Here is a 26982-nt window from a genome sequence, read left to right on the forward strand (position 1 = left end):
AATTTATGCAATATATTTGATTTTTTCCCTTTCTATTTCTAACACACGATGGCTTTTTATTTCTCGAAGCATCCGACGCTACGAAGAAATTTTATCGCCAAATTTTGAATTCGGCGCGCCAAAGTTTATAAAGCGCTCCCGATGTTGCCCGTCGGAGAATTTTGCTGTCGATACGCGTTAAATTATTGGATTTTTTGGTGAATAGCGAGGATCGAAACGGGACGTTTCACGGGTTTCTGCGCGCACGTCCTTCCACCGAAATAAACGCGTCGTTCGTCGCGCATAAATTTTTCTCCCAAAACGGCGACGTCCAAGTTTTCCCGAAAGTTACGGTCGCGATAAATCAGCCAGCTGCGAATCGGACATACTCGTCCGTGGCGAATTATTACGGAAAGCCTGCCGTGAATTCTAATTAGGCATTACGAAGCGTTAACAAACTCGCGACCGTCGGTCCCGTATTGTCTTGGTGGACGGAAATTAAATTACCCGCCCCGCGGCACGGTCGACCGAACCTTGGACCGGATGCAATTTTTGTTGCATTCTGGAGTTGGTGTAAACAAATGTCGTTGAATCGTCGCCAACAGTCGACGAAGCGTATTTTCATGCAGATGAACAATGTTGGCGCAGCCTTGAATCCTCTCTACGCAAAATTCGTCTAGAATAATTTTACTAATTATAGTCAGCCTCTTCGTTCTCACTTATTCTTCTGAGAAAGGAAAATGAGAGATTTATAAAACGTCAAACACGATCTAATTAGGGTCTTTAATTTACTATGTAGTTGCTTAGTTTGATCCAATTACCATCCTGTACAGAGTGAGTTGTCTAATGCTGAAACCTAAACTATCTTGCTGTTAACGAACCGAGGAAATTTAAGCACGTTATTAAGACGAAAGATATTTAGTTCGAATAGATTTTTTAAAGTTTATATATTTTTCAAGATTCACCATAAATAAATGATATGTTAAATTAGAAATAACCGTCTGAAGTATTACGTTTATATTCGGTTTAATGCACAAAGGTATTTCAATGTGGATATTGTTGAACAATATTTAAACTGGAAATCCGAGAAACTAAATGCATAACAGTGGTTGTTCGCTTGAGCTAATTGCGGGACACGCTCTGTACGTTTCGTATAAATTCTCGTAACTACTTCTGGCACTCGACCGGTTAGGAATCGGGTTTCAAAAATATTTAGACACTAACGAACATTATGTTCAACGCATTGTGTAACATTCTGCAATTTAAATGGCTAACTCCTGATTTATTATCAAGAAGTCAAAATATAAGACTGAATAACTATAATATCGTAGTAATAAAGATACAGCACCCCGGTTGAAAAAATGCCAATAACCATAAAATCTTAAAAATGTCACCTTATCAGGAAAATCTGTTATAATATTTATTCGATCTTTCTCGTTCGTTGTAGCGGCGTGAATTCTCATTCCACGGGTACGTTTTCGTCAGTGAATCGCGATTTTTGCTCCAAGAGGTGGGCGACGCGAAAGAACAAGGCTTTCGGAGAAAACGCGATGAAAAACCCGAATTTTTGCACCGACGCTGCGATTTTCCAGCGTTGATGCGGAATATTCTATGACGTGACCTAAAATATCGCACAACCGTCGTGACCAACAAATAAAATGCCACTCTTATTTTAGCAACCCGGAGGCCTCCGTTGCAGCAAAGAAACGTAAAAAGTTGCTCACCGACGCGTAAATCACCGCCGCTTTACGCTTTTCGGCCATTGTTCCACCCTCGCGTTATCAAATTTAATTTCTTTCGAGCTAATAACTTAGTCACATTTTAAAATATTTCTACATTATTCATCACGGCGAGTATAAAACAATTACACACGATGATTCATTATTGAGAAATACAATTGAATGAAATTTCACGGAAACGTCAGAGAACCGGAAGTGTGTAGTCCAACAGGGGGGTCAAAAGTGCCTCCAAACCAAATTGAATGTATGACACCTTCAAAAAACGCTGCAAACCTATTTTTATGTATATTCCTGGTTAAAATATTTTTAAGATACTTTTAGAACATTTGTAAGTAAATATAGACGATTGTTATATAGTTAATACTTGAAAAAATAGTTACATATTTATATCTATACAAAAAATATAACTGAAATCCCCAAAAGATCCTTTCTAATAAATTAGTTTTATTATACAATATTCCGATAGGTGTATCTCTTGATTCATTTAAAGGAAACTTCGGAAATGTGTTTGTCATAATTTGTGTGTCTGATTTATATATTTGTTTGCAGCAACTAATAAAATTTGATAGCCGTACAATTAAATTCATTTTGCCCAAACAATGTATTCTAGGATTTTTTGAGGAACGGTTTGACGTGATTGGCTCGTTGGAAAATGTAAAAACAAAGCCCAAATTTCTTGCATTGTGCTCAGTGTACTTTCGTGCACAGGTGTGCAAATTGATTTTAATCCCCGGAATTGAATGACATTAGTTTCCGAGAAGTTATTTCGATCGAACGGAACTTTTAATTAACTTCTCTCTCTTCGTGTCTTTAGAAGTAAATTATCGGTACGCTTTAAAAGATAATGAAACAGATATTTCCGGAAATTCATTTGAAAAAGCTGTTGAAATTACTCCAAGAGCAACAAAACGCTATTGAGAAATGTAATTGAATGGGAGTAGAATTTCGTTTCACCGTGTGTTTCTCTTTTTTGCACAAAGCAAGCCTACGTTTTACCATTTTGTTTTCTGCATGGTTAAAATTTAATCAAATCTTTGCACTTGCGATAATTAATTTTTATTCCAACAACTCCCATATCGAAAAACAGAATTGTAAAAAGGGAAACATTTAATTGGATCGTATGTCTATCTATTTAATTATATTTTTCTTTAGCAACTGCGTAACTGGCATTTCAAGTTGTCTGATGAAAAAATATTCCGTAAAAATAGGATTCCTTTTATAATTACCAATAAATGTGTCGGTGTTAGATCACGTTACGTTAATTTCAGCGTGGACGAACATATTTTCTTACGTTTGCAAGAAAAATTTATGCCTCGAGACATCCGCGCGTCAGAATCGGACACTAGGCGTTTTAGCTTTCAAGTTTACGACCTGGTGGTTCTCGAAAATCTCATAGTCAGCATTTCGACAGTTGCCTTCTCCTTTATGGCCTGTCTGGGTTCCCAGAACGAGTAATCAAAACGGTTACTCGATCGTGGAAAAAAATACAAATTTTCTTATCTTTCTTTTCCTGTTTTTTTTCAATTTAAAAAATGACCTTCGATCGAAATAGTCAAGGGTAACGAAGTAACGTATCTCAGCGAGTATCGCCTGGTTATTGAATTTTATCGAGGTTCCTCCCCGTCTTCGACTTATCATTGCCCGAGACCGGAACTAAGGGGCTCACTGATCTTGTTTCCGGTCAGTGTCGCATTTTTCTTCCACGATATCGTTTCCTTGCCACCCCACCGATTCTTTCATTAGAAAACATGCTGCGCTTGCAAGCATTGAATCACCATTCTCGCTCCCAGCAACGGCGAAAGGTAATCGCGTGGCGAAAATCAAATCCCTTCATAAATCCTCATAAGCAGACAGATATCGATTAGCGGCATTTTATAGACAAAAATGTACAATTCGTTACGTTTAATTATTTTATTTCGTACTCGTTCCTATTACAGATTAAATATTCCATGTTTCGAATCCTTTTCTAAGAACTGAAATCTACAACAGCAAGTTCTGGGCCTAGCGGAACATTGAATGGTCGCTCGAGGAGTGTACAATATATAGGAATAAGTCGAGCACTTGTGAGAGAGAAAGGTTGAGCGTAGCGCTCTGGTGGCGAGCGTCGGAAGCATCTCGAATTCACTGAAAATCGTTAATAATTTCTCCTTGTAACAATCGTGTAAATTAATCAACAAGCATAAGATATAGAAATCTAAGCTTTTCAACGTAACTACTCTAAAAATTGAGCTTTTGATGGTAGATTCGAAGTAACTCTTAGACTCCCAGCGAATAAAATTTATTTCCTTAGAATATGATAATATTGAATTATGGAAATCTATTATTTACGCGTTCATCCACGTTTACTTACGCTCTGTCGTCGTGTTGGAGTCGACGGTCGGGAAGACAAACACGACGCAACAACGTTCGACGATACTCGTTAGCACGGGCTAAGCAGGAGCGTAGCTTTCCGCAGGGACTCTCCCATCCTCGTCGTACGGACGCGTCGATATCCCCGATAAATACTCGTCTGGGTGAGAAAAAAGGTACGAAGGAAACTCGTCCGGAATAATCCGATCCACGTTTCGCGCGTAACAAATTTTTTCCCTCGAGTCGTATGGCTTTTTCCCTCGAACAGAGTCACGTATAGGAAGGCCCGGGAGAGCATGTTTCCACCGATGAACGTTCTCGAATAAAACATATCTGGCTCGCGCGATTGTTGCGCGCCGTTATCGAACGTTTCATTTTGCTAACGCTTCTCCAGAGGATAACGGGACGTTCTGCTTCCTCGAACGAATGCTGGAAGATTTTTTGTTCGTTCCAGTAACTCGACGAATCCGCGTCACCGAAGAGAAACAAACATCCGTCTGATCGCGTTCGTCTTGTTTTCCCAGAACTCGCCGGACCATTTTCATTCGTTCTTCGAATTGCTGAAATTCGACCGTTCCATTCCTGCACAGCTCCTTTTTAGCCTCAAACTTATAACGACAGACTTTACCGATGCTTCAGTCAAACTAGATTCTTCGCAAGTCCCTGGTTAGTACGACCAAAACAGGAAAAGTGCCATCTTAACAAGTGTCCTTATTCGGAACAAAAGAAAAAGGAAGTACTTCGTTCGTATTTAAATTGAGAATCGATAACGTTGCACATAGTGAAATAAGCTGAGACTTGAAACTTCTGGTTTAAAATTCTGCACTACAAGATCATTTGCCTCGTGTTGCTCGAAACTACAACCATTAACCCCTCTCTTCTCTCTGACTAACAATACACCGAATTAAGGTTGCTTATGGTAGATCTCATTAGTGGAATTTGTAATTTAACAAAACTCTTTGTTTGGTCGTGGCGCTTTTTCTTAGTTTCAATGTAACTTTAATTCTAACAATTTGTACATGTATATAACCTACATTTTTACTAAATGTATCAGATAATCTCATAATTCTGCGCATTTAACGAATCTTTAGCTGACAAAATTGCCCATAGACATTTCATATTCAGCCTTTTACCAATCCTTTACCAAAGTATTTTTAGGATGCGTCGAAATTGACATAAACTAATTCGGTGATAGAAAATAATCACGCAAGAATATGGCTACATTGTGAACCCTAACAGGCCCTGACTTAGACGCCAAGATATTCGATGGTCCATCGACCACCTGTGAGAGAGGTAGCTTGAGCGTAGCCCTCTGCTGGCGAGCACGGGAAGTGTCGCCACAAGTAAATGCATCCTTTACGTAAATAATATACATCTCTAAACAAGAAACGTGACAATGGCTGGCGAAATTTCAGTCATACTTCCACGGTGTTGACCAGTCGAGCAAAGCCACGAGGTTACAAAACAGAGTTCGCGACTGTTCTGGCGTGTCGAGCAAAATTATCAGCGATTTCAGCATAGTTTGCTCTTTGCGTTGCATCGCTGATCGCCGGAGGAGTTGTAACGTTTCACCGATGAGCGCGTTAATCCTTTCAATCGCTCTGTAACGCGAATCTCGTGGGTCGAGCGATAAAGTTGGTGGCGTATCGTCGAGACTCCGGGACAAATTGAACGAATCAGTGACGGAGTACTTTGCACGGCACACAGAATGATGCTTACGATGCAAACATACCGTCGCTACGCAAAGCAAGCGATCGTGGGCTTCGAGCGACCGTAGATCTCGTAATGTTAGTATCTTAAAAAATAAATGACGCATGATATCCCTTCGTTGCCAAATAAAATAAAATACTGTTGTAAGCCACGAGTAACGGAATATTTTATGCTACCTGAGCGAAATAAAATATTATCTACGGACCAAGAAATATGAAACAATGTTTTCTGCCGACGTGATAAAATAAAATATCTTTTTATGGCCAACCAAAATAATATATTTGAATTCAGAACAATATAAATTTATTCAAAACATATATTTTGGGGTAAGGCACATTGTCTTTTATTGGCTTTTTGAGGTTGGAGAAATACATACGTTATCGTATCCAAGAGAAGCTCTTTTTATGCGAGTAATAAAAATTGCAAGCTTGCCTCCACCTGTCTTCTATAATACATCGTTTATATGTATAAATAAAGTTGTAACTTTGCGGAGAATCGTATAATTTTTTGACAAATTATATTTTATTCAAGCTCACGATTTAAAATTTTACGATCGATTTTCTCGAAAACAAAATGTTATTTCGAAACATTGTATTCTCAAGGTAAGATTACCGCCTGTTAGGTAATTCTACGTTCCTTTCCCGCGATTCTGTCCAAAGAAATATTTAGGTGACGCATGTTCTTCGAATATGGTATAGAAACAGAATTACTTGAAACGAGTGTACCGTGGCCACAGATTATTCCGGTCATCAGGAACTAGTAGCCGAATTCCAATAATCTCAGGACAATACGCAAAGAGGATTAAGTATGTCACGCTCGCGAATACAAATAACCGACCATTTACCAATAATACCACCAAAACTACACAAATGTGAATAGGAAAATGGGGATGTTATCTGAACTATACTTTTCTACGCATTATCGTGAATATATTATTATAGCTCTTACGACTGGATATACTATTAGCGCATAAATACGAGGGTCGGTTAATTTACTTAATAATATCACATAGATATAACGAAAGATAAAAAAAACAAAGAAAGTTTACACACAAAATCCTTTTCGCTTCGAAACACGAATGTCCAATTTTATGGATGAGAGAGTGAATCTCGTAAAAGTTAGAACATCTAGTGTACTTCGTAGTGAGGGAAACGACCTTGATCAGCCAACTGATCCGGACTAAGCAAGTGCTGTACGAGTTTTCGACTGTTCTTCGAACACGATCACCTTGAAAACCAATTCACGCACGGAAAGAAGTTCGTTCGAACGCTTTCGACTTATTTTCGTCGAAGGAACAGAGGGTGGAGTCGGATAAATCGTTGCTCGCGCTACTGGGGGTAGCTGAAGTTTCCCCATTCGATGATTAACGACGGTGTGCGTACGTCCAGCTGTTGAACGTTTCCGGGCAATCCTCGAATCGAAGAGAACGGCATAGAACACGAGGGACAAGTACTGCGGAGGTTAATGCCGAAACGCGTATTGAATTCGAACCGAAATCTGGACAATGCTAATCGGCGAAGTTTAGGGAGGCGTAGGACAGCGACCATTCGCGAAGGGGAGGAAAGGGAACGAGACACGATAGAGCCAAGGAAACTCGTGGTCGAGCTTGGAAGAAAGATAGGGAGAAGGGAACAAAGGGGTGCAAACGAGGAAAAAGCCACCGGTAAAAGAACTTTCATCCGGTCGACTGACAGTGGAGAATTCATATAGATTTTTCCTAGTTCGCTACAGCCACTGGGACATTTGTCAATTAGAAGGGCTCGAAAGGGCATAAAATACGAGGCGTGCGGAGAATGTTTTTTTTTTTTTGTTGAAGGCAGAAATCGATAGGGGCCTGTTGAAATGGACGAAAACGAACGATGGTACGCGTCGACGCTGATAAATATACATAGTTTCGTGATATTAAGAGCTTTCCTCGCTTTGGCGCTTCGAAAAGCGGGTCGTTTTTTAGGACCCTCTTTAAAGATATCGACATTTTTTAAATTTTACGATGTTTTAAAATTTTTGTAATTCGAATATTTTCATTTGTTCGAATAATGACTTTCGGATTTAAATCGTGGAAAAGAGAAAACTTTCATTTTTTTTTATCCCTATATTAGGCAACCTCCTTGGATGACCATGTGACTGTGATTTTACATATAATATACAATGTTTGATAATTTGATAACTATCGTTTATTAGAAAAAATAGTATTGCTGATAGTTCCAAATAAAAATACGATAATAAATAAATTTCTTATACAAGCTGTGTGTGATAATAAAAAATGTAGAATACAATTGTTTCGCACGAAACTTGGACATTAGTATAAGTAGAAACAGCGTTTAATAAAAGCGTCCAGGACAAATATTCAAATTCAATGACCTATCTAAGAAACGGAGCATTAAAAAATTTTATTCTGCACTTTCGACTTATATTTATCGCTTAGAACGGCCTGTGTAAAGCGAGGGACCTTTTACCGTGCTCGATAAATTATTTAATTTCGATCGAGCCGCGATAACTTAGGAAATGTTAACACGGCGTAGGATTATGGAGGTTTAACGAGGGGATCGCTTAAAATAGCAAGTATTAATTCAATCGAGCAAATGAGTTATTAACGAAATAATGGGGCCTCGTGTACCTGATAGACCTCGCGCGCCCGTGAGAGTTAAATAAAGCGACGGACGGCCGTTCCAGTTCTAATTTCGATGCCTCGGAATGTCCATCGGGTTTTCACGATCGCGCGTCCGCTTTGAGAAATATTTAACGATTCCAAATGTCGCGTCGGGTGTACTATATCGGCCACAGTGTCGACGATTGTTCCGAAACCTGATGACGGTGTCTTGGCGCCGTGATCGGAAACAAAGCTCGAACATATAGTGGAAAAGAGATTAGAATTTCGTGAGAATTTACCGATTCACGGAACCGTCGTTGATCCTATTGCAACGCGATTAACCACAATAAAAGACCAGACACGACGAATCTAACCGTCTGTAACGTAAATTATATTTGTTTTCAAAAAGAAAAAAGTTACAATAAGACGATGGCATACAAATTGAAGATGAAGTTAGTGTCACTGTAAATCATTTGCACCAAATAGTACATCTATTTATCGTAACTGTGTAAATTTTATGCAAGTAAAATACTAACTTCGTTTCAAATAATTTTTAGTCGCGATAACGGAATTAAAATGTTAATAAATTTAGTGGCTCAGTTTTGTTTAATCAAAAACTACTCTCCAGCTTTCTATTAAATTGTCAGGGTAATTCTAGTTCGAGGAAAGGAATACATAGCGCGTAGCCTGGGGTTCGATTACATTCGCGTAGGTCTGTTGTTTCGCCCTGTTCGACCACGAGTGCCACCGCTAGGTAAGAAAATGTCCAGTTATCGACTCTGTACGGGTCGGACGCGACCGAGTTTCGTCGGTTTGGATACAGCCACCTGGTAAATTCCGGCGCAGAAAGCTGTCTTGCCGACGAAAGAAAAGCTCGGGTCGATAAGAAAAGCCAGGGCTATTCTGAGAGAGAGAGAGAGAGAGAGCCCTCCCTGAGAATACGCAGCGCTGGAGAACCGAAACGCGTCGGCTAACTTTAGCTCGGATTTTCGTGCCGATGCTCGCCGCTAATAGGACCGTAGAGCCGCGATCGGCAAACACTTTTTCACGAGTGTCACTATTTCGGGACCGCGTACCTTTTGTACACTGTTCGAAACCACGAAACGTTCCAACTAGAGTAGCGAGTCTATTTCTCTAAGAATGCCTAGCGCATCGTTTCGTCTTTGCTCGAATTATTCAGGGTTCCATTTATTTACATTCAATTATCCATACGCAATATCGATATAAAAAAATATAAACGTCGTTTCGTATGATAGTATTTAAAACGTATGGTTTTTATCTTATTATTATATTTTACTGTCGATTGCTCTCGATACGCTGCACTTTGCTATTCAAATATTTATTTCACCCGGTTTGGATTGATATTATTTGTTTCAGCAGAAATTTTATTCGAGGAACAAATGATAATTGAAATCGATGTACAGCGATTTCATAACTGTTTGTTCGTACGATCGAACATCCATTCAAGTGTGTTTCCATTAATGTGTCGCGCAAGATAATTTTAGTCTATAATTGAAATTATAATTTCTGTTCGGTGAGACGATGATTAAAAATTATGTCTTTTAATTCGAATAAAACTTTTATTATTTTTTGTTGTTTTAAAAAAACGGTCAACATCTTTATTTTAAACCATCCCAATTTTAAAGAATCTTTCTGTGCTGATTACAAAAATATAATAATCAATATAATTAGTTTTAATTTGATTTGATTGAATTTTCAAGAAATTGAAAATACAAAATGAAATTTGTTCGACGAATAGGTATGAATAAAAATTTCGACGTTACGTAGAATCGTGTATCATAATAATGGTACAGTTGAAAAATCAATATAGGAGCGAAAGTAATGCAACATTTCAAATATAGCCGACTGCGGAACCCCATTCCGATATCGGTATCATAATGGTTTTTTCCAGTTGGTCGTACACACGAATGGAAAACGAGTCGCCGGGAAGGCAATTCTCTAAAAATTTTCACGGCGCGACTGTATCCGATCATCTGGATTAGCCTTTAATATTGACCTCGGTGCTTGGCGTGCCGCCAGATTGAATATAATTGATATCGATTCGCGTTGACGCCGTGCACGCCATTGCATCATTTTAACTTTAATTACAATAAACTGGTTAAGGCGTAATTTCTAAACGACGTTAAATTCGTTCGTTTCGCTCGTTTGGCTCGGCATCAAAAATCCATTTACTAAAAACGGTCGCGATTAATCCTGAATTTTAAACGCAGTATATTTTATTACACAATTCTAATAGCGATAATAATCCCCCCCTTTAACCACGCGTTATTCTCATATGACAAACTTTTGAAAAATTAAAATTGAAAATTGAAGTTTTTCACAAAAGTATTCGAATCGCAAGTTTGAGCTATCATACTGTATCTTAAATATTTAGGGACGTGACTATCGTTGTTGCATTAAATTCTTATTCTTACACAGATTCATGTTCCATAAAATAACTAAATGTAAACAAAAATTCGACAGACGTCCTCGATTATCTAATTCGACCGCACCGTCTAATTTTAACGAACTTTGTTGTTCGTCGTGCAGTAAATAAATCATAGATGATGAGACGACGAAGAGAGGTGGATCCGAATGCTCTCTAAATCGGGACCGATAATTAAAGACAGAGAAGAATAGCTGACGGTCGTGTCGATGGTCCACTTTCACCGTTCGAATTGATTTCCGATGCTCGTCATCCAGGAAGTTGAATAGGCATTTCGTATCGATCGCGAGAGCCACGGCCCGACGAAATGCATATTAACTCTGACGTTAAAACAGAAGCCTTTATTAGGTGGCGCTTGCTGCGCGGATCTCGTCGATCTCTCGCTAGAAATGGACAATTGGGAATTAGAAATCAAATCCCCGGTATTGTCACTAGCAATTTAGATTCAACGACATCTGACATCGGGAATATCGTGGACCATCGGCGACGATGACTTCTCCATCAGGGAAATTCTCTACCACGCGCGACTATGAAGTAATCACGTACCCATTGTACATAGTCTGTCTAACAAAACTACTTATTATATTGCAAAGAAAATTATTTTACATATTGTAATCACTTGGTTATTTTTTAAAATTGGTTCTTGTATCTCTTGGACATACCATCGACTGGATTGATTGCAATAATCTTGAAGCAAAGACTTTCAAACGTGTATTTGGCGTATTAGTCGCACCAACTGTTCGATTTTCTTTTGTTTCCATTGGTTGTGTTAGCAAGGAAAGGAGAGGAGACATTGAATGATCGATCGAGCACTCGTGAGAAAGAAAGACTGATCGTAGCCCTCTGATGGCGAGCGCGAGAAGCATCCCTACAATTACAAAGGCGACTTCGATCTTCTAGATCATTGTCCTCTTGTGGAATCTAGTTATTTATTGAGAACCACTTATCTACAGATGGTACTAAAGCTCTTTAATAAATTTTAACTACATTTTGGGCATTCGAGTATTCTGTACAACAGGTAACGTGCCAAATTCTCGTGAAGTAGACCCAACCGTGCACCTTTACAGGTTGTTTAGCAGTTTTCTGAAGAAGTCTGTTCATTGGAGTTAACCAAGATCGAATAGTGTTTCTTGCCCCCTGTAGGCTGCTTTATAATTAATCATTTCTAATATAATTTAGAAGGAAGGTTGATAGGAACTGACGAAGAGTCGAACGTTCTAGCCTGCAGATCGAAGCTGCGAGTTCGATTTCGTTTCCACGTTGCGCGCGTCACCATTAAATAACAGCCACGAAGACCTTCCCGATTCTCAATGGCAAATGAACAGGGGAAAAAAGCTGAAAAGATTCGCTCACGAGGGACACGTGGACGACCCCAAGGATGTTAAATTTACACCAAGGTCGCTTTTGTCTCTTCTGATTCGCGCGTGTTCACGCAACGATACAAATCGCTCTCTGTCCCGTGATCGAAAACGAAATTTCGTGTCGACGACCGGCGAAATGCAACGAAAATTTGCTTTCCCTCTCGCCGGATAATTCCAGCAGTATCTGGTGTCCCCCAGGGCTTGGATCTACGTCCATTATATCGTCAACTTGGACCAGTCGACAACGTTGCAATTACCTAGTAGTATACAATGGTGTTTCTAATTACAGATTAACATTAGATTTACGAAACTCGTCAATTCTACGTCTAACATTATAAAACTAGTAAATATTATTTCACAACAATTTATATTAAATTTAAATAACGATACAAATATATACTTTGATCAAAAGAAAAATTGCAAATGAACGTAATTGTCGACTCGCGATCGTCACGATTATTCTTTGTAATCGAACAAGAAAACCAAGCACAAAGTAATCGATTACCGTCGAACTCTGGCACCGTCACACGCGTGAAGTCTAAACGTGTCCCTCGGCTGTGTTTCGTGCCTTCCCGCGTGGATCTTTCGTCGAAAACGAGCCGCCGGAAATCGAAGGTCTCCGTCTAAGTATAGACCGCGCCTCGCTAGCGTAAGTCTGGCCACTGACGTCGAAAAGTGTCAGTATACCCCTGGACCGACCGATTCCAGAAGCACGCTGATCCGTCTCAGTGTCCCGTGAAAACCGATAGCGCGACATCGTTTCACGTTTCTCGTCGCGGTTTCCCCAATACGAGTGATTCGCGAATGGATCCATAAGAAGTCGCGAGCGTGCCGCGTGTGATATCCAAACGGTTCTGTGCGTCCAAGTTTCGTCTGGGAGGAAAAAACCATTCCCCGGAAAGTATATTTCCTCCTCGTGCAGCCGACCATCGTCTTCCCCTTTCCTTCTCGATCAAAGAAAGGGACTCGGATTTGTTTTATGTCTGCGCTTTGAGGCTCGTCGAAGTCTCGTATACAATTTTCTGGGTACGTAAGGGGCTTACGAATAACGAACGAACCGGAATCCTGGTCTTGTTCGATGCTTCCGTTTTTCCGCAACAAGGTTCTCGAGCGATGGAACGTCGACGATCGTTAGTCTGTTCGTATTGTTAACTTTGACCGAGTAAGATAACGGAAATTGGAAACGTTTTACGTTTCCTACGATTTAAGTGTATTGTTATGTTAGTATATTTCTATTTTTGGGGGCACAAACTCTATGAAAATTTTTAAACGTAGTGCAATTTGGGTAACATAAACATATGCGTTTGTCTAGAATGCGAAAAGTTTCTTCCTTCTTTTTAAGGGGGATCACTTCCTAAAAAGATTTCAAAACCACTATCTCAAATTATAAACTTTTCTAATTTTAGTGTATTTATATAATTCTAAACATCAAAATAATCATCATATATAGTGCACTTCACATTTGAGGAATTAAGCGACAATGGTCTCTTTTCGTGTAAAATTTGCCCAATTCTGACCGAAGTGGGTTAAGTAAGCATGCAGGATCTGATATAGATTCGCACATTTTCGATAAAAGGACTGTCTCGATCAAACCTGCGTGTCAGGGAAAATTGACAGTACGTATTTATGAAGACAAACGAAAATTGGAACGTAATACCATGAATAAAAAGAACACGAAGGATGTCGAGTAATTTTCTCTCGATCGTAGTCTTTACGAAAGCAATTCCTTTTGCTAATGAATATTCATTCTCCCTACGTTTTCTCGTAGATCTTAATTCTTTCGAGTACCATAACACATTTTTATAACCGCTAAACGGAAAAATATCTTCGTTCCGTTAATGTCTTCCCAATGAATCATTTTTTAAACCCCTTAAATCTCTACTCTTCATATCAACTAATATATAGATGTCATAATACAGTTATACAACCAAATTAGTAAATTATATTAATCACAGTCTAAAAACACTATGGGAATTATCGAACAGATAGTTACACAATTTATTAACAATAATATATAACTCGTTGATGGCGTTATATATATATATAAACACTTATTTAAAAAATCATTGTGAAACTAACAGTCGAAACGCGTGAAAATCGAGAAAATTCAATTTTCGCGTAATTCGAACGCCTCCGAAAAGTCGTGTTCTTTGTTGAAGATTATTCTTCGTCACGATTTCTACGAAGTTTCAGGGACTTTGGTCGGCCGACGCACAGGATTCCGCGAATCCTGTAAATAAAGCGATATCGCGTTTCGCGTGTCGAGGACCTCGCGGATGCGTCGTAAAACGGCGCCCAGAATTTTCGGCGCGAACAAAGGAAACAGCTGAATCACTCGCGACGCCATTAGATTACTTGGCGCGAAAATAATAACACGCCACGTGCATCCGCCGACACGTCACCGTGGAAAATTTTAGAAATTCCGGCGCTTTGTGCTCGTTTCCCGCCAAATTTCAACGACCCCCGAACGCTAACGAAGAAAATGGCGATCGAAGTCGAAACCATTCGTCACCGGGAAAATTTCCGAGCACGAACGCACGGAAAATTCAATGAATCGGTCGGTTCTTTGTCCCGGTTCTTTTTTTGAACGTTCTTGGCTCGACTTTTCGCCGAAATTCCACGCGCGTAGATTCGTACAATTGCGAAGAAGGTACAAAGTAAATACAAGCCGCGTTGTTGTCTTTGGAAACGATCGCGAATGCAACCGGTGCGCTTCGCAATGGATCTCGAAGCAAATACAGCTCTCTGAGAATCTCAGCTTCTCAGAATTTCTTATAAACCTTTTTCAATGCTGCAAACGATTGCAAGTAGTCTTAGCCTCTCGATGAACGTTCGTAAATATTCCACGAATACGCGAGCCTTTGATTCTCAACCCCGATAGTGTATAGGTATTAAATATTATTCGAAAGAGTACCAATTGATGCAAAGAAATAAATTTAAACGGATTTTCAATACTTTCATATTTTTATTAATTAAAATTACTCGTCAACTCTGCTGTCTAGAGTCTTTCACGGACGGATATAAACGAGTTACCGTTTCGAAGGAAAATTTCTCGTCAAAGTTGGAGTTGGAAAATAAAATTTTGTCCAGGAAACGTCGAGCGTCGAGACAATGGAAATCTACGGAAGCTGTCGCGTCGGGATTAACATTCTACTTCGTCCCGGTCGTGCTATTCAGAAAGTTGCTAATACAATAGGCGCCTAACCGCCTGTTGCACCCTAGAATTCGCTTCAAGATCAACAAGTGGTTCGTCTAAGAGTAACAATGGTTCCTAATGCGCGACGCGCGGTTTTCGGTGCACACGGTATCCGCGTGCTACGATTGGTTCCTGGCACTGCCTATCGAATCGTCGGCGCGTTCCTGAGTTGCGAAAGTTGGAATGGATTTGGCTCCGTTGTCGACTACGTGTCCGCGAACGCCTCGAGTCTCTTTCTGCGTACGTTTCCACGCGGAATACGCCGCGGATCTCGATTTTAAATTTAACCCACCCGCGTCCGTCTGTCTTTCGGGATTCGATCGAACGACGGCCAACAGATGGAAATATTGCAAATCGTTTTACGATGCTAGCCAAACAGACTCTTTAATGCGGTTTGCGAAAGAATTTTTTCGTCAAATATTCGGCGAAAATAGGGATTAGACACGTTAAGAAATATAAGTATTTAAAATTATTTTATTTTTATTAACATGGAAATACGAATTTCTTTTGTAATTTAACTAAGAATTTTGACATTAATTGTTTCAACCATCCGAAGCAAAAATACATTTTGGTAAATATTTCGATATATTTTTTTGAGTCAAATTTCGAGTCCAAAATGAATATTTATGTACCTTAAATCACAGTCCAAAACATATTTAACCTAATAAAAATGATATTTGTTGCTGATGAAGTTCCACAAAATTTTTACTATTGCAGACGAGCACTCATTGTTCGATTTTCAATATTAATTACTTCGAGGGAAAATAAAACAAAATTCACGCAACGCTGGATGGTATTAAATTGAAACTTTTGTTTGCGTGCTTGCTCGAAAAACGTATCCTCGTTTTATTTTGCACACCATCGAATAAAGTTGCGCATCACTGTTGCAGACCGACGCGATTCGGTTCGCATTGGTAGTCGAGGAGCCGCGATGTTATTACGCAGGCGATATTTTTAGATTTAGGCGATGTTTGGGTGGTGTTTTCGAGAAGATACGATTCTCAGGGGTTATAGATAACGCGAAAGTACGCGAGGTTACGCGATCATTGTCACGTAGTGCTTGATAGCTTCATAAACGAATACGCCTTGTACCTCGACGCTGGTTAAATATACACGGACAGTTGTCTCACGTTTCTTCAATTAATGTCTGCCTCGTTTGAGTTATACGATCCAACGATTTCAATTTACTGCTCTACATCAATAACTTCTATACGACCCACACGATTCTCTAGACACATTCCCTACATTTTAGAAGTATGTTTTGGTTCTGTCATCAGCGTACATCAATCGTGGTTTAAAGCAATTTTAAAATTCCGTGGACTAGAATCTGCCTCCAACTATTTTACAATTTTATAATTCAAAATTTATATTTATTACAATTCACCGTTTAATTCACGGTACAATTTTATTCTGAAGTCGAATATAATTTTTAATTTTAATATGTGTCCAGTAACTGTGAAAAAGTGAATCGAAAATGGAAAATTAAATTTCATTTTGAAAATTTCAGATCGAATAAAATCTGTCGACAACATTACCTGTAATTTCTACTTAAAATCATTCGATACAAATAATATCGCGCCAGTATCGATGCTTATAAACACTCCACGCAAGTAGAACTAACAGGTAATAGTCAGACGCGTTAGACAAACTCCTACGAAAAGCTTTATAGCATATTTTCGATTAATTTTCTCGCACAAATTAATTATATTACCACTGATATAACAATCCCATATTCTATACAATGATAAGAAAAACCATATAATTATAATTCGTTTACAAGTTACGAAGAAACGATAAAAATAATATACTGGTCGCGCTAGAGCAGGGAGAACTATTTTTTGATTCAGTGTATCTAACAATGTAATGGAAGCCAAATCTTCGAATAACCATCGACTATAGAGTAGACTAGGAAATCGCGTCTGAAGCATTAAAAGAAATTCGATCCACAATTAGAGTGTCGATCGAGAAGGCGTCGCGACGCGCGAAGAGAGCTGACGAATAGAAATAGCCGGGGTATTAATAGGTCCCGTTATTATCGAAAAATGTACGGCCCAGACAAAACTCTGTCTTGTCGAATCCGCGCGTGGATATTTTGCTTGGCTCATCGCGTAATCGCGTCGCATCGATCAAACTGTACGGAGACGCTACGAACGTCGGGGAATCGTATTTTCCACGAGTGTCCGTTTTCAACGACGCCGCGCGTATCGGCGTGGATCTCGATCGTAAATTAACCGGAAAGTTTTGAAACACTCGAGAGAGAGGAAGTCGAGACAGGGTGATTGCCAAGCCTCCTAATTGCGAGACGAAATCGTTTTTTGGCCTAATTTCCAGTGCACCGAGTACGCAGGAACTCCTCAGAGTTCATTCCTTGATCCATCGATCATAGTGTCGTAAATAATGCGCGAGAGATAATTGAGATAGATCGCCTGGATTGTTTATTTTGAAAGGTAGATAGAATATTTGAACTGGAAATTTTATTTTTTTCCAGTGTAAATGACAAGGACATTTGAAGGTCATTCATTTTCTAAAACCTCTATTTATCCAGAAGATTTGAAGAATTTCTAAAGATTATTAACGACAAATATTATGTTTTGAGACGACTGATAGTAGCTGATAATTCTCTACGTTGTCGTATATTTTTAGGAGCAACGGTGTCGAGACTTATTATCTCGTATTGTTATTAACACTGTTTATATTATTACTACAAGCTCAGTTCCTTGGCACCCAAGTGTCTGACACGAAGCTCGATTCGACTCAATTAACTCCTAACCGATGCCTGTCTCCGTTTGGCAACGTAGAAGATTGACGACACTGCCAAGATCTTGACATTGTCTCGTTGGATTCAATACACGCGTTGCAAATCGTCAGGAAAAGAATAGAAATAATTGAAACACGTTCGCGGGGAAACGAGTTTGAAATCGTTCCACCGGACGATGAACGAAACGGAAGTAATCGATGACTGTTCCCTCGATCAGGTGCTCGATGAATCAAGGGAAAAATATAATGTTTGGGAGCAAACATACGACGCGGTGAATAACGATTTGGCAAAATAGTGGTCTCGAATTGCAACAGACCACGGATTACGAGTTCGAACTATTTATTAGCCGTGACGACGGTCACTTCGTATTTCACGCAGTGACGCGAACTTCGAAAATATTTCATAGGGGGCTGTTTGAACCCGTGACGCAGATCGATTCGATAAATAGAATAACTAAGCCGCTCTGCTCCAACGAATCGTACGAATAGATTGGGGATTACGTTACGCTATATTTTGTCACGCAACGTCAAACGCTTGGTGCAAATTTTTAAAAATACACCTTTCGGTCGCGTGGAATTTTATCTCGAGTCAGACCCGATGCCAAAGACCTGAGCCAGGATATCTCTGGTTAAAATAGTGAACCAAAAAGTAATAATATATAATATAAACCGCAGAAATATTAGTAATAATGTGCAATGATAAATCAATAATATAAAGACTCTTGCTTTAAGTGCTCATACACGTTACTGTTTAATATTTTCCATACAACGTCCAGTGATTTTTAAAATTATATCGAAAAACAAGCAAGAAATTTGTATAATTCGATCATTGTTCTCGCGACAAATTCGAATCGAATTGGTAAAAATAGCGATAAACGAAGAAGTGACGAGTGTTTTTTACATGTGTTGCAGGCATGGAGCAGTTCGAGCAACTGCTGACGTGCGCTATATGCCTGGACCGGTACAGGAACCCAAAGCTTTTACCATGCCAGCACAGCTTTTGCATGGAGCCATGCATGGATGGTCTAATTGATTATGTGAGACGACAGCTCAAATGTCCAGAATGCCGCGCGGAACATCGTGTACCTTACCAGGTGGGTAATCGATTCCGGAAGCGTCAACGGCAGGAGTTTCCGCCATTAGAGGCAACTGTCGCGAACATCCGGTTCCGCGAAATCGCTTCTTTAAGGGCGTTTCTGCGACCGACAACCTCGAACGTCGCAAGTTTTCACGGCTCGTTTCACTCTTATAGAACAAAAATAATTTTATGATTGCCTTCGGGATACGTCGACCCAGCGATTCTTAACCTTCTTCGAGTTCACGGAGCTGTTTAGAACACGCTACAATTTTGGCATCCGACGATATCCGTGATCGTGACAATCTTAGCGAATTTTTATTTTATTCAATTTTCTGTCCGGTTGTTTTCAACTTGATTCTATTTAAATATATTTCTCGATGAATACTCGTGGCTGCTAATAATTATATTATAATTATAATTCATTCATTCGTTATAATTCGGGTTAAAAGAGAGTATTCGTTTGTAAAGAAATAAAGAATTTTAGAGAACGAGAAAGGGGATTTAATTTTTATTGAAAAATTCTGAATGGGTGGCTGGGTTCGAATCACTAAATATGTTTGTAATACTCCTCAAAATACTTGTGCGTAGATTCGGTGAAAAAGAATTCTGATAAGGGCATATTTCTCATTATTTCGTACGATGCTAATGGGTTTAAATACAAAAGTAGCACGAACGAAAGTTTTGTTAATATCGTCGCGTGTCAGGAACTAATTAAAATGAGAAATTGCGAAGAATGAACGATGAAAATGTAGGGTACATGCGTTCTTCAAATTAACCGTGCTCGAATGAGGTTTTACTTAACCGCGTATAATGCGTGGGCTCATCTTTATTCAAGGGAGAATCTGCGGAGACAGAGACTCTCTCATGAAAATGGATGAAGTTACGCGTCACATAAAGCGACACTTTTTGCAAATCATTTATCTTACTTTCCGCGACGAACATATTGTCTCGTAATGAGAATCAGTCATTTATCTAAAAATAAAACAATTTAGAATAATTTTTTAAAATCGTAACGCTGGTAACGAATAAATACCAGTCACTCTCACTCACGTTCGTACACTATAATGGTGATACAATATAAATGAAAAGAAACTTGTTTCTTACGAATTTTTTCCTTTTATTTTTACCAAATGTTGTTTATTACACTTTGGTGTTTCTATTTACAAAGTAGTTTCTTTCAAAATACTTTAATCTGACCGTATGAAAAAGTGGACTGATACCAGTTTGAAAACCATAAGAAACAAGTTTCTTTTCGTTTATAGGGAATCACCATTGTAGCGTGCGAATAGGAGTAACCGTAGTCTCATTGGAATTCCTTTCGTTTCGTTTCCGCGAAGAGTTATGGTTATTCTATCGGGCGTTCGCGATCCTCTAACTCTCGTCGTCTTGTCTGGCAGGGCGTGCAGGCGTTCCCGACCAACGTGACCCTGCAACGATTCCTGGAATTGCACATCGAGATCACCGGAGAGCTGCCAGACCCGACCAGCGGCCAGACAATGGAACGGTGCGGCGTTTGTTCAGAGAAAAGCTACTGCTCCCTCTGTGTGCACTGCGAGAAAAAGTGCTGCTCCGAGTGCAAGGACGCTCACATGGACATCCTCAGGCGTGAGATTACGCGCATCAATTCCCAGGTACGAGGAGCACGCTCGCGTACCGAACGTTCGTGGGAATCCTTTTCGAATACCACGCGCCCAAAGTGAAAATGCACACTCGTAACAAAAAACAACAACAAAAAACACCAACCATTTGTTTCCCCCGCCCGAAAATTTCGTTCCATCGTATAAAACCTTCGGAACGATAGATCCTTTCAAAAGAAAACAATTACAACCAACCTTTAAATTACTTTCGACGATTCGCATTTATTTCCATGTCGATTTCAGAAAGCTCCAAATTTACTACAACTGTCTAATTAATTCTTCGGACCAAGATTAGACAGAGATACTAATACGGGGAAAATCAGTGTTAAAGGACGCTTTTCGGAAGTTTATAAACGAAGAATCATATACACGCGACTGATTCGTGCAACGTTTCAAACTTTTTCGAGCGTATTTCCATTATCGAATTTCCCCCCGTAAGTTACACGAGTTTTTTCCATAGAAAACTGCGTAATAGTTTCGACGCTAGATCGTTTTCGGGCGATCAAAGTTTCTGGTTCCGTTCGCGATTCGATTCACCCTGGCGCGTTTTCCAATTCCGGTATCGCATGTTTTTTCACGCGTGACTTCGTTTTTCCCTTTTTTTATCGGTCTGTTAACGCGCGGACCGTATCGTCCGACGACTTTCATTTCCACCGCCGTGCCCGTCGCGTTTCCGCGAGCCAGATAGAAGTTATCGTGCCCGTTAAACGGATAAAACGTCACGGCTACGAGATTGGCCTATTAACCGAGTCATTTTCAGACCAGAAATGCGACGCGCAACGCGCAATCTAAAATAAACGCGAACCGAGTTAACTCGTCTCGTCCATGACAATTACAAACACGAATTAATTCCTAATACAAATGGGACGCTGGATGGAAAAAGGGATATACGTTGTTCAGTTATCTCGTACTCGCACAACTATTTGTGTAAATACATTTTTTAAGAGACAGAGATATTTAAGGGTTAACGTTTGACTTAATTAAAAATAAAACGTATCGATGGTCGTGGCAAGTTGAAAATACTAAGATGACCACTTAAGAACACTCTGTATTCCTAAAAAACTACAACAGCGTAATAAGCAACGTTCGGTAAAAATAAATACAAAGAATTCGTAAGAAACAAATTTCTTTTCATATAGTGTACGAATACGAGTAACTCTATACGTATAACAATCGAGACGTTTGGTGAAAAATAGTGTATGTATATACGTCTATGTCGACTTTTTAAATTGTGGAAAAATATTAAAAATAACGTGATCGATAATTCTTAAGATTTACCTGTTCCGGTGGCAACACGTTCTCCGCGAATTCACCGTCGACGTTTCCAGGGGTCTGATAGTTGCAAACGAAATAAACTTTTCCGTCGGAGCCGGTAGCTATTCCAAGGCCAATCGATGTCGTTCCTTTCCATATCAGTTGCGTGAAGTGGCGCACGTCCTCCAAATTTTTCACCGTCGGTTCCCCGTACTTGAAGAATTTGCCCTCACGGTACCTAGAACATCAATAAATACGAATCGCGGTCGAGTTATTTGAAATTCAGATTCAAATGGATCGCGGTAATAAGTTTTCCGTCGTTTCCGCGAGGACTAACCAAAATTTTATAGGATCCTGCGGCTTTGTTTCCTTCGGCGCGTCCCTCCAGTGGCTCACGTATACGTTTTCACCGTATTCCGGATCCGATCTGTACGCGATCGCGCCCCTTTTCGCCAAAATGTCCGCCCATTCTTGCGCGCGTTCGTTCAACTTTAAGACAAAGTTTTCTGTTTACAGTCATTCAAACCAGAAGGGACCTACGGGCATTATTATAATGGCGATTCGCTATAAATGTTACAAATTCACTCGTTTCTTTCCAAATGTTTCTCATGAATTCTTTCCATTTATTTTCACCATTATCGTGTATTGCACTGTGTTATCTCTATTTATGAAGTAGTATATTTTTTTAATATGAATAGTATACAATAATAAAGCAACTATAATACGGCAATGTCCAAAGCAGCTTCGCTTTAAGAACCAATGTTTAAAACATGATACGACCATTCACAAGTTTTATTGTTCATTTAAACCCTTAAGTATCTCAATGTATAAAAAAATGGATCTACACAAATTGTTTTCATTTATAGCGTGCCACCATCATAATGTACGAATATGTTTGTATATGTTTTTGAATTTTGTATGCAATTCTTTTGCAAGTTTTAAATATTTTTAAACACCGAGAAATACAAAAGACTGAAAGAATGTGAATATTTCTATTACATTCAACAACAGTATAAATAGAATAACAGGAAATCGGTGCGTACCTCCTCGACGATTACTACCGGAGGAGACGAATGAAGAGCTCGAAGGTCGTTGTGTAGTTTCAGGAAAGTGCCCACAAAGTTTTCCGGGAAATGTCTGCAACGGAGAGAACGCAACTGTTATTCCGTGCCCACGGGGAACATACAACGTCGCGACCTATTCTTCGCTCACTCCATTTTTAACTTAAATGCTTCGTGGACCGCGAAACACGTTGATCAATATTTGAGCCATGGATCGGAGCAGCTCTCCCGGGGATTTACGAGTGAAAAATTTGCGAGTTTTGCTACATGTTTGAGGTTGGAAGTTGCGTGTTACACGGACCGCGTTGACCGCGCGACAAACAAACGCGAAACAGATTTTCCCTGTTCTTGGCACCAAAGCGACGCTAGCTGAGTTTTATTTTCCTTTTGCATCGTTCGCTCGTGATTTAATCTCAGTTTATTTCGTTTAATCCCGTTAATTCTACATCGTCATCGCACGATTTTAAATTATCTTCGATCGATTTAAGGAGGTATTGCTGTCTAGACTGTAATTTTTTTAAAATAATAGATAGGTTGTTTTGTACTGATTTATTCATCTTATGAGTACATACAGTATTTTTTTCATAAAAAAATATTAAAAATTGTGGGAGTTGTAACTTCTCGTTTAATGACAGACTGTAGGCTTGTGAGAACAAAGTGAAATTTATACGAGAAATTAATAATAAGGTGTTTAAACTAAGCTGCATCGATCGCAGAAACAGTCGATTCGATGAAAAATGTTTGATACATTTATGGAACTCGTTGGGAAACTTTAAATGGGCTCGCGGGAAACGTTCAACTCGTCCAGCGGATCAAACGACTCGATTCAAGCCGGATGAATACCGTAAATTCGGGTCAACATAACCGTGGTGCAACTACACGCCTGTGTACGTGCAATCCGAAAATAACTATCGGTATATTTGTTCGCCCCCCTAATGCGCGCAAAACAAACGCTTCCCTTTAACGATGCGAATTCCATTTCCAAACAAAACGAAAAACACTAACACCCGAAATTCCACGATTCCAACGAAACCGCGAAAGGAAAGTTCTCACGATACTTCGATCTTTCGGGGGGAGGGAAGCCATATTGGGATTATTTCCATAATATTTTTAAATTTTAATATTTACTATAAATAAATATACATATAAAACTGTAGTCGAAGACTCTGTAATATCATCAAAGATTTAATTTAAAATTTCACAGGACAAAATTTTCAAGGTTTCTTCGTTCTTTTATCGAGTTTGAGACTCTTAGGCAAACATTTCGTACAATGAATTATAAAATTTCTTCGATAGTGCAGTAATAGCTAATGTCTGCCAATGTGAACTATTTACTTCTCCAGTCGAATTTGTATTAATTTTTTGTCTCGAACGGACGAAAAAAGCAAACACGCATTCTGTTGGGAATGGTTTCTAGAAACAAGAGAGAAGTGCGATCAAACAGCGCAATTCCGCAAATACAGTAGGATTTCGATTAACCGACGTAATGAGAACCCGAAGCAGGTCAGATAAATCGAGGTCCACCGACCTGAGATGAAGCGAGTCAAACCATATTTTGTTTAACTCTTAATGTAGCAAGAAATATAACCCTTTCTAAAAAAGAAGTAGTTGAGGCTAATTTTTAACAGTAATTAGTTAACCAATTTCTTATAGTCTCGAAATACTGCCATTTTATTCTATAACCTTCTGTCATCCTTGTTCGTTCATCAAAAAATTCGGTTAAAAGGTTTGGTGAATATGATGGGTGGGATAGAACATCCCAACTGCAATAACTTTTATTAGAAAACAACTCATTTTTTGGACACGAGTCCAATCAAATCTAGTCATCCGATGAAAGTTCCTAATAAAGTATTAGAACATTTAGAGACCTTATTACACAACCTACTGTTTGTCGTTTTGAATATTTGCAATTTCCTTGCTAATCGATGCCAATTAAATCCTGAATTACCAGTGATTTAAAGTGTCGATTATCGCGGTCCTCCTTAAAAATATCAAGTCCTGTTAGTACACCGGATAATCGAATCCTGGTTGGACCGTTCTACCTGAAAAAAAAAATAGCTCGCGACTCGATTAACCCGAGAGGCATAATTATACGAATTTATTCATGGATCCGACGATAATCCTCTTTTCAGATTCGCAGAGGGTTGCACAGGTTGCAGGACGCGTTGGCTCTGGTGGAGAAAAACACCCTTGGTCTGCAAACAAACTGCGCCTCGGTCGCGGAAGAGGTGGACGAGATTTATCGGAGGCTGAGCAAGGCTTTGAAAGACCGTACTGAACATCTGCGTAACGAGGTCGATCGATACCTGAGCACCGAGCTCAGAGGCATGATTCAGCTCAAAGAGAATCTCGAATTGGAAATCGCGAATATTCAGAGCAACTGCGATTTGGCGGAGGCTCACATCAATGAGAACGTGCCGTGGGACGATTCGGAGCTCCTCGACACAAAAGAGCTCTTCCTGCGCACCGTGGAATTCATCAGGTTTGTCGTCCATAATCTATCCAGCTTTTTCCACCCTAACGCGTGTTCGAGTCCTTCGTGACAGTATTTCTCAAACTTCTCCCGGCTACCGCTAAATCTTCGCACACGTTGCAGGGTTTACGAACCGGCTAAAAATAATAAATACTCTTGCAACTTTGGCAACATAAACTTTTGTCTACGTAAACCATCGATATGGTCGACGACCTCGTACATACTCTTCCGCAAATTCTTAATTTAAAAAATGTTATTAACCGAGCCATTTAAGCGTTTTCATCAAGAACGTAACGCAAACTTAATTTTCCTGGAAATTCTCGATTTTAAAAAAATGTCATTAACCGGTAAATACAACTTGAAAAGTCTTTCAAGCGTTGTATGGTATAGTTCAGAATTGACAAATCTTTCGAATAAATTATATTTTATATAAAACTAATTTTATCATAATCGTTAACTCTTTGCAACCAACACATTCATTAAAGAATTCGTTGAAAAAAGTTTCCTTCATCCCCCGACAGTTTCCAAGATATTAGAGTGATGAAAGCACGAAGGTTGGTATCCTTGAACTGGAATTTCCGCGGCCAAGAACAAAACTTATCCCTTATTTTCGGCGTATCTACGAACCTTCAAACTTTCATGAAAGTCGAGGTTGGACAGTTCCTGGATGTTCCTCGTTAGCGAAACTCGACTTCATTACTCATCATGCTCTTGTTACCATCATGTTTCGCCCTATCTTGCTTCTCTTCGGATAGATCGTGTACGTGTACCAAAAAGGTTCTACCGTGGAAATAAATAAAAAAAAATATTTTCCTATCGGGATCACGGTTCCCCGGGGGGCCACCGGACCGAAGAGTATAATCCTTTATTTTCTAATGACGCCCTCGAGTAAGGAGCAGCCCTCTCCGTTACGGCACGAGTATGAAAACAAATTTCTCCGCGATACTTGTTATCTTCCAAAACGTTCGCGTAGTACCCTTCCGGGACACGCAGATCGAGATTAAAATTTATCGAGTTAAAGGAACGATACTCCCACGCTTCTATCGCGTTTCCTTAAAACACTTGCAGTAAATGTCGTATCTTTCTCGCGGGGCGTGCAAAACGACGTTGCATCGTATCGTAACGAGCATCGATTTCGAGATATTAATCGACCCTCGTATCTTAAGAGCCGTCTCGAGGTTAGTCAAAGGCCGGAAGAACCGGAGAAAATTAAAAAGGAAACCTTTGGAATTCGTTTTTATTTTTCTTTTGTCGTCTGGTTCACGAACGACGGTGAAATCTCGAGGAAATCCCGATCCCTCGAAAATTCGTTGTAGACTCTGCGGGGAATAACGATCCCCCTTGAGTATGAA

General features: G+C 39.5%; 1 protein-coding gene across 11 annotated transcripts in view; it reads left to right on the forward strand.

Moving 5' to 3' along the window:
• Nucleotides 1-26982, forward strand: part of LOC122404470 (RING finger protein nhl-1) — a 79748-nt gene that overhangs the window by 22708 nt on the left and 30058 nt on the right. For 10 of the 11 annotated variants that reach the window (XM_043408423.1, XM_043408432.1, XM_043408434.1 and 7 more), the window contains exons 3-5: nt 19040-19221; nt 20603-20836; nt 25290-25639. In XM_043408423.1, coding sequence (XP_043264358.1) covers nt 19042-19221; nt 20603-20836; nt 25290-25639 — 764 coding nt within the window. In that variant the 5' untranslated portion in view covers nt 19040-19041. Of the gene's footprint in view, nt 1-12900; nt 13201-19039; nt 19222-20602; nt 20837-25289; nt 25640-26982 lie in introns of those variants that run through there. The other variant, XM_043408429.1, reaches the window with a different exon arrangement.

This window comes from Colletes gigas, unplaced genomic scaffold, assembly GCF_013123115.1.
Source record: "Colletes gigas isolate AHSC1104 unplaced genomic scaffold, ASM1312311v1 Colletes_gigas_Sc00003, whole genome shotgun sequence".
Classification (NCBI taxonomy): domain Eukaryota; kingdom Metazoa; phylum Arthropoda; class Insecta; order Hymenoptera; family Colletidae; genus Colletes; species Colletes gigas.